Genomic DNA, 8802 nt, shown 5'->3' with positions numbered 1-8802 from the left:
TTATTTCATGTGCAAGTCAATGGTCGAAGGAAGATATTGGAGTTCATGAGGATCCAAATCAGTTTTGGTAACTGGATAGAAGAGGATGAAGAGATGGCTGGGGAAGCTGTTAAATTCTTCAAGGACCAGTTTAGTGAAACAATAGTTCCTACAATATTTGGCATCATAGACCATGTGACTAGTATGATTGATATTGATCAGAATACAGATTTGATCAAACAACCCACAAAAGAAGAGGTCAATAAAGTTATTTTTGGCCTAAATGGAGAGAGTGCAGGAGGTCCTGGATTCACACGAAGCTTTTAGCATTCTTGTTGGGAAATTATTGGGGATGCCATATTTGATATGGTTAGAGCATTTTTATTGGCCAAGAGTTACCAAAATGTGTAACACACAAATCTGGTTCTTCTACCTAAGAAGAAGAAGGTGACAACATTATCGGATATGAGGCCTATAAGCCTAATCAATTTTAACAACAAAATCATCTCAATAGTGATTCATGAGAGGTTAGTGGGGCTACTTCCTAATCTTATTTCTGACGAGCAAGATGTATTTCTGAAAGTGAGGAGCATTGCTAAAGATGTGCTTCTTACTCAGGAGATTATTACTGACATTAGGTTCAAAACAATAGCTGGCCCTAATGTAGTAATTAAGCTCAACGTGACAAAAGCTTATGATAGGATTTCTTGGTTATTTTTGACTATGATGTTAAGGAAGATGGGGTTTTGTAAGAGATTCATAGGGTTGATGTATGGAATTATTTCAAACAATTGGTACTCAGTGCTCATAAATGGGCAACCTCATGATTTTTTCAAATCTACTAGAAGTGTAGGGAATCCATTATCACCTACTCTATTCATTCTAGTTGTTGAGGCTTTGTCAAGGGGTTTAAATGCTTTGAATTTGGTTAGCCTAAGTTGAGTCCTAAAATCAATCACTTAGCATATGCAGATGACACCATTATTTTCTCTTCTTCAGATGTTATTTCTCTACAATTAGTGATGAAGTTTTTGAGTGCATGTGAAGTTGCATCCGGCCAGTTGGTGAACAAGATTAAATCTGCTATCTATATGCACCATTCTACTAGCATGGAGGTGGTTACAATGGTGGAAAGGATCACTGGAATTGGAAGGCAGGATTTTCCATTCACTTACCTAGCTTGCCCTATCTTCTACTCTAGGAGAAGGATGGAGTACTACCAAGGTCTATTTTCTAAGGTACTGGATAAATTGCAATCATGAAAGGGTAAGTTGCTATCTATAGGTGGTAGGACAGTGTTGATCTCTCATGTTTTTCAGAGCATGGACATTCACCTACTTTCAACTGTGAATCCTCCTAACTATGTTATAAACAAGTTGCATAAGATATTTGCTCAATTCCTTTGGAGTAGCTCTATTGGTGGCAGTAGCAGACATTGGGAATCTTGGAATACCTTATGTATGCCATGTGAAGAGGTTGGAATTTGTTTTATATCCTTGCATGATGTATCTAAACCTCTATTCTGCAAATTGTGGCATAATGTTCGAACAAAGCCAAGTCTTTGCAGTTCCTTTATGAGACAGAAGTATTGTAAAAACTAAATGCAGTAATCGTTCCATGGAGGGAAGGGTCACATATATGGAGAAAGATGTTGGAATGCAGGGATTTGATTGAACAACAAATTACTTGGCATCCAGAAATGGGATCTTCTCTCTTTTGGTTTGATAATTGGACGAGCTTAAGAGCTTTGCACTTCCTTGTTTCTTATGATTTTGGGATAGATGAATCAATCCATAATGTCTATGATGTGGTGGGGGAGGATGTATGGAATGTGGATAGTTTACTGAAGATTTTACATGAGGAATATGCATTACATATTATGGGGAAATTAAAGCCCCCTACTATGCAACATATTTTAGACGTGCCTTTTTGGATGCAAGAAACTCGAGGTCATTTTAGTGTGAAAACTGCTTGGGATTATCTGAGCAGGAGAGATGAACCAAGAATAGCTTACAAGATGATCTGGGTGAAGGGATTACCTTTCAAAATCTCATTCTTCATGTGGAAGGTTTGGAAAGCAAAACTATCTCTAGATGATTTCATGTGAAGACTGGGATATTTCATGCCTTCAAGATGTTGGTGTTGTGATCAACCTAAGGAAGAAACTCTAAAACATTTGTTATTCACGTCTCATGCTGCTAACAGTGTTTGGAAGTGCTTCCTATCGAGGGCAGGTATAGCTATGGAGGGGTTAATAATGCACCATGCAATCACTAAATGTTGGACTACCCAGATATGTCCTAGACTTAAACCTATTATGCAAGCATTGCCTTCTTGTATTGTATGGTAAATATGGAAGAGAAGGAATAACTTTAAGTATAGGGAGGGAGTTTCAACTAGTAGAGTGATCTAGCAAGTCTCTTCCATACTACAAGTTCTGGTACAAGTAAGAAAGCCAGGTTTGCATAATATTCCTCATAAGTGGCAGGAATTATTAGCTATGATGAAAAACTATACTCCATGCTTGAAATATGAGAAAGTTACTTGGGAATTACCAATGGAAGGGTGGATCAAAATTAATACTGATGGAGCATCTAAAGGGAACCCTGGAAGGAGTGCAATTGGATTTTGTCTAAGGGATGAGACTGGAGATGTGTTATATGCATTTGGCGGGGAGATTCATGAGGCTAAAAATACTGAAGCAGAAGTACTAGCAATTTTGGAGGCATTGAGATACTACAGATTACAATATTATAACAAGGTGTGGATCCAAATAGACTCGATGCTACTGAAGAATATAATTGATGGTATATGGAAGCCACCTTGGTGTATTTTCGATCACGTGGAGGAGATTATGAGATTACTGGAAGGGTGTAGTAACAAGCTGTCACACATATATAGGGAGGGGAATAAATTGGCTGATCACCTTGCAAACTATGCTCTTGATTTTAGCAATATTGAGTGTCATGGATTCTGGCAGCTGGGCATACAATGAAGAAGGATTCTGAATGAAGATAAATTGCAATGTCCTTAATTAAGGGTAAAAGTGGCCAAGAATTAAGGAGGGAGGAGGAAAGGTCTAGTAGGGGACTGGAAAACCCACGGGATCATCATGTAAAAATCCTTAAGGAGGAGAACATGGTGATCATTTTTTCTACTAACCTTGCTTTATTTTTTGCAGGAGAAGTTAATGTGTCCATGCCTTTCCATATACTACGAATTCAATGGGAGGTATTAGCCCTTAGTGCTCATTCCCTTGAAGGAGATGTTATGGTAAGCACAAGCATGGAATTGAAGGATAAAAGGAAAAGGCTAAGGAATTATAGTCTTGTAAAGGTCTTTAGGGAGTTTGTACTGCAGATCAAAAGGTATGGTCAACGAGGGGTGAAATCTCAAGCTATTAGCATTATTAGTTTACCAATGATAGCTGATGACATTACACGCAATGGAGATACACACCCCAGAAGTTCCACAGTAACAACCATGAGAGGTATGTAGTTTTGGCATACAAATAAGGGATCAATGGATGCATTGTGGAATGACAACCCAATGCAATCCATGTTTCCTACACTACAAGATGAATACCATGCTATGGAGTTTGGAAACAACTACTGGAGGTCACACGTATACCACACTAAACAGTGCACAATCACCTTCGTGCACAAATGCTGGACAGTACCAACTATAGGTATACATGTGGTTTTGGGTTACTATATGATAATGCAAGTATAGCGCTGTATTATATACATTAAAAAGAAAGGACTACTTGGGTGTTACTAGATTATCAAATGCAACAATTCACCCGAAGATGAGACAAGGCACCAAATATATAGCAAGGTAGTTTCTACTGGAGTACTGAGGAGTAATCCATATTCTATCGAATTGCTGGACTATATATGCTGGGAAGATGAAACTAAAGACCTGGTAATGAGGCTACTGGATATACATTGGGAGGTATTGTACTTGAATCTATTTCTGCAAAGAGAAAATGGCCATTTGCGCAACAATAGAAGAATATACATGGGCTTCAAGTACGAGGGATTAACTTGGCTAGTTTTTAAAGTGAAATTTCTTATTTTAATTAGAATACATCATGTACTATCATTATTGATTATCATGCTAAATTCTGACAATAGGGTTTATGTAAATGTCAAAGTTTACTTTTTTCATTTTGTAAGACCTCCTGACATTTGTTTTTCGCTATTAGATATATATAAAAACCAGCCCTAGTCACATTGCCTAGTGGATTGATTTAAAAAAACAAAAAGCCCACGCGTGAGGAGAGAGAGGCTCTGGCGACTCCAAGGGCGATTTTCAGGCGATTTCTATTGTAAGAGCTCTCATGGCCGCTTCGGCCAGCGGCCAACTCTCTTTTCTGGTTTGTCAGCCTCCTCCCACCCTCGCCACACCAAATACTACCACAAAAACCAATTCCCAGTCCTTAGATTATAGCAACATATTAAAACCAGCCTTCCAAAACAGTCGCATGTAGTCAAACTCTATTTCAAAACCTACTGTCGAGCCTATACAGTTGCGACGAGCTACAATTTTACATGGAGAACCTTTCGTCAAATTGACAGAAATTGAGTTTTATCGCACGAATATAATTGAAGGTTTACAATATACAATTATTGGTAAATTGTTGTATGGTTGGCCAAAGCTTCAGGAGCTTCGTAAAATTATCCCAAGTCAATGTGGAATCAAGGGAGAATGTAGTGTTGGTTTCCTTAGGGATCGACATGTATTAATTAGATTGATTTTTGTAGGAAAATTTTATTAATTTTACGTCGAAAAATGCTTATTATCTCAAAGCCAAGGATGGATATGAATATCAATTGCGACCTCTTATTTGTGATGCAAAATTCAAGAACAGGAAAGAAACTCCAATGGCGATGGTATGGATATCGTTTCTAGGTTTATTACCTACCTGTTTTGTCAAGGAGTGTTTGTTTTCTTAAGCTTCAACTATGGGGAAGACTTTGCATCTTCATATGGCTACTATAAATAAAACTCGACCTAGTTGTGCAACAATTATGGTGCTTGTTGATCTTTTAGCTGACTTGCCAAATAAGGTACGTATGGACATAGAGAATGAAGATACGTGAGAAATAAGGACTTTCAAAAGCCTATGATCATCTATCTTGGTTGTGTTTGACTAAGGTATTGAGAAAAATGGGATTTCATAAGAGATTCATTGTCATAATTATGGCATTGTGTCAAATAATTGGTACTTTATGCTGCTGAATGGGAAACCTTATGATTTCTTCAAATCGACGAGAGGGGTGAAATAAGGGAATCCTTTGTATCCAACTTTATTCATTATGGTAGTTGAGGCATTGTCAAGAGGTTTAAATTCGCTGCATATGAATTTATTCTTCTGTAGATTTCATTTACCTAAGTGGAGTCCTAATATCAATCATCCAACGTATGCAGACGATACAATCATATTTTTATCCTCAAATGCAACCTCTCTACAATTGGTGATGGAAGTTTTGACGGCATATGAAGTAGTATTGGGCCAGTTGATTAATAAAGCAAAGTGTGCCATCTACATGCATCATTCTACTAATTCACATGTCGTGAACAAAGTAGAAATGATCACATGTATTTCCAAGCATGAATTTTCAATCACTTACTTTGGGTACCCAATATTTTATTATGGAGTATTACCAAGGTCTAATAACTAAAGTAATGGGTAAGTTACAAGCTAGGAAGGGTAAGTTATTCTCCATTGGGGGTAGGGCTGCGTTAATTTCTCATGTTCTTCAAAGTATGCCAATTCACCTTCTATCAATTGTGAATCCTCCTCATTATGTGATAAATACATTACATAAGAATTTTGCTTATTGTTTTTGGATTAATACTGTTAGTAGCACAAGTACGCACTGGGCTTCTTGGGAAACATTATGTTTGCCTTGTGAGGAAGGAGGAGTAGGGTTTCGATCCTTACATGATGTATCAAAGGTATTATTTTGAAAATTATGGTGGAACCTTAGAACCAAGCCTAGTTTGTGGAGTTATTTCATGAGCCAAAATATTGTAAAAAGCTTAATCCGATGGTAGTACCTTAGAGAGATGGGTCACGCGTTTGGAGAAAAATGCTAGAATGTATGGAGCTTTGAATATCAAATATTGTGGTATCCAAAAATGGGATCTTCATTGTTTTGGTTTGAAAATTGGACAGGATTGGGTGGCCTTTATTTTGTTACTCCACCAGTCTTTATGTGTGATGTGTCTATTCAAAACTTATATGATGTGGTGATTGATGGGCAGTGGGATGAGGAGAAGATTAGGGAAATATTACCAGAGGAATTTGCACTTCATATACTGAAAAAACATTAAACCACCAGGGGTGCAAGATGCACTGGACAAACCATGCTAGATGCTCGAAACTAGTAGAGAATTTAGTGTTAAATCAGCTTGGGAGTACCTAAGAAAAAGGAAGTATCGTTGCAATGCATATATGAAGATGTGGATAAAGGGATTTCCATTTAAAATATCCTTTTTAATGTGGAAAGTATGGAGAAACAAGCTACCTCTTGATGACCTTTTAAGAGGCTAGGGTATCTAATGGCATCTAGATATTGGTGTTGTACCAATCTAATGGAGGAAACCACACAACATCTGTTCTTCACTTCATATGCTGGTAAAAAAGTATGGTCGTACTTTTTGAATCATCCAGGAATAGCTATGGAGGGAATCACATTTCATCAGGCAGTAGTTAAATGTTGGACGGCCAAAGTTATTCCTCGATTGTAACTTATAATGCAGGCTTTACCGTCCAATTTTGTTTGGGAGGTATGGAAGAGACGAAGCAACTATAAGTATGAAGACACAATCACTGTAAGTAGAGTAATATACCAGATTTCCTCGACTCTTCAATCACTGATCAAATCCAGAAAGTCTGGGCTAAATTATTCCCTATAAATGGCCGGATCAGATTGACATGCTAGAAAACTACATGCCTAAGTTGAAGATCACTAAGGTGATATGGGAATGTCCTAGTCTAGGATAGGTTAACGTGAATACAGATGAGGCTTCTAGAGGTAATCCTGGTAGGAGTTCTATTAGCTTTGTACTGTGAAATGAGGAAGGAGATGTCTTGTATGCTTATGGAAATGAGGTACAAGAGGGAACCAATTCAGAAGTTGTGTCAAGGGCTATGCTTGAAGCTTTGAGATACTGTGTTTGAGCATGATATCATTCTTATTGAGTTGCACACAGATTCAATGTTGATAAAAAATATTGTGAATAGAGAGTGGAGTGTTCCTTGGTTTATGGCAGTTTATGTGGAAGAAATTAAAGAGCTCATGGCAGGATGCAATGTAACTATGTCTCAAACTTTAAGGGAGGGAAATAGGTTGGATGATCATCTGAAAAAATTTTCATTAGATGTTGGACCTATTGAGGCACACTATTTTTGGGAGTTAGATATACAAAGGAGGCGGATAGTGAATAATGACAAACTATAATGTCCATATGTAAGGATAAGAGTTGCAAGACGTTAGGAGGAGAGGAGGTAACAAGGTGGAGTAGGAGGCTGGAGACAATTGGAGTAAATACACTTGATCATCATTCTTAAATCCTAGAGGAGGAGAGCATGGTGATGAAGATTGTTTACTAACTTTGTTTTCTGTTTTGCAGGAGATGTTACTGTATCCATGCCTTACCATTAGATAAAAATTCAATGGGTTGTATTAGCACTTAGTTCTCATTCCCTTGAAGGAGTATTGGTAGTAGGCACAAGCATGGAAGCAATGAGGATCTTGAGTGTACTAGGGCCTAAAACTGTCAAATAGACCTTTAATTCTCGAAGGTTTTCTATTGACATATTTCACCATAGTGGAATAGTCCCTAACTTGATACCAATAGATTTAAGATGAAGCGGCATATAAGGGATACAAAATACTGGAGTTACATGAGATCACTGCCTACAAGATTATTCAAGACATTAATGAGAGAGTTGGACTCTTGGCACCCAAAAATAGGATCAATGGTTGCATTTCTGACTATAAACTCAATGCAATTCATTAATCCTATATCCCATAAAGGATTCCATACAGAGTTTTCATATGAGTACTGCTGGAGATCAAACGATTTCTACACCAAACATACAATGATCATGTGGTTCAAACTAGGACACTCTTTTTTGATTCAAAATGTGGGAACATTGGACCCTCCAGGGGAGAAATACCACTTGGGGATATCACACAATACTGTATATGATGGGACGTCAAGCTTACAAGCAATGATAAGCTCCATAATTTGGAGGACAATTACTACACGTATCAGGATTGTCATGCAAATTTATTCATGTGCATGTGACCACATGATGCCAGGTTTGTTACTATGTTGGTGTACTACTTTTATACAACATGGAGGACATATTGATTGAGGTTCTTGGAGCTACTCACCACTACAACTATGGCTAATGCTGGAGCAACAATGGCCTAACACTAAGCGAGGAATACTTCCCAGTTTGCTTTGCTGGGCAGTGTGGATAGTATATGAGTCCATTGAAAACATAGAGCTAGTTTGTACTCATGAGTATTACCACACTAGTTGATCTCTTTGCCAGTCTTTTATTAGTTCAAAATGTACTACCAGTTTTGAGTATCTCTCGCTCAATCTTGGTATTAGGGGCTATGTAATCATCAAACGTTATCCTTTACTCTTTGTAAGATACTACACTTCCTTGTTTTGTATTTTAATTTAGATATATATTAAATCTAGCCCTAGGCACTTTCCTAGTGCATTGCTAAAAAACATATATCATGAAGATAAACCCTAAACCTGACGCGTGAGGAGAGAGAAGCTCTAGCG

General features: G+C 37.7%; 1 protein-coding gene across 1 annotated transcript; it reads left to right on the top strand.

The window, feature by feature from the left end:
* The first annotated feature begins 444 nt into the window (after nt 1–444).
* On the top strand, nt 445–2086 carry LOC138899177 (uncharacterized). The gene is made up of 4 exons (XM_070185308.1): nt 445–886; nt 979–1217; nt 1299–1437; nt 1587–2086. Exons 1-4 carry the CDS (start codon nt 445–447, stop codon nt 2084–2086), a joined length of 1320 nt encoding a protein of 439 aa, XP_070041409.1.
* Nucleotides 2087–8802: the final 6716 nt, after the last annotated feature.

This window comes from Nicotiana tomentosiformis, chromosome 9, assembly GCF_000390325.3.
Source record: "Nicotiana tomentosiformis chromosome 9, ASM39032v3, whole genome shotgun sequence".
NCBI lineage: Eukaryota > Viridiplantae > Streptophyta > Magnoliopsida > Solanales > Solanaceae > Nicotiana > Nicotiana tomentosiformis.
The sequence above is the reverse complement of the archived record's forward strand: the minus strand, read 5'-3'. Positions and strand labels throughout refer to the sequence as shown.

Bases quoted from the DNA above. Each gene is read 5' to 3' on its own strand.
- LOC138899177 (XM_070185308.1), top strand. From the start codon at position 445: ATGAGGCCTATAAGCCTAATCAATTTTAACAACAAAATCATCTCAATA. The intron at 887-978 runs GTTTAAATGCTT...TCTCTTCTTCAG, and splicing joins TGTTGAGGCTTTGTCAAGGG to ATGTTATTTCTCTACAATTA. The intron at 1,438-1,586 runs GTATGCCATGTG...AACTAAATGCAG, and splicing joins GGAATCTTGGAATACCTTAT to TAATCGTTCCATGGAGGGAA.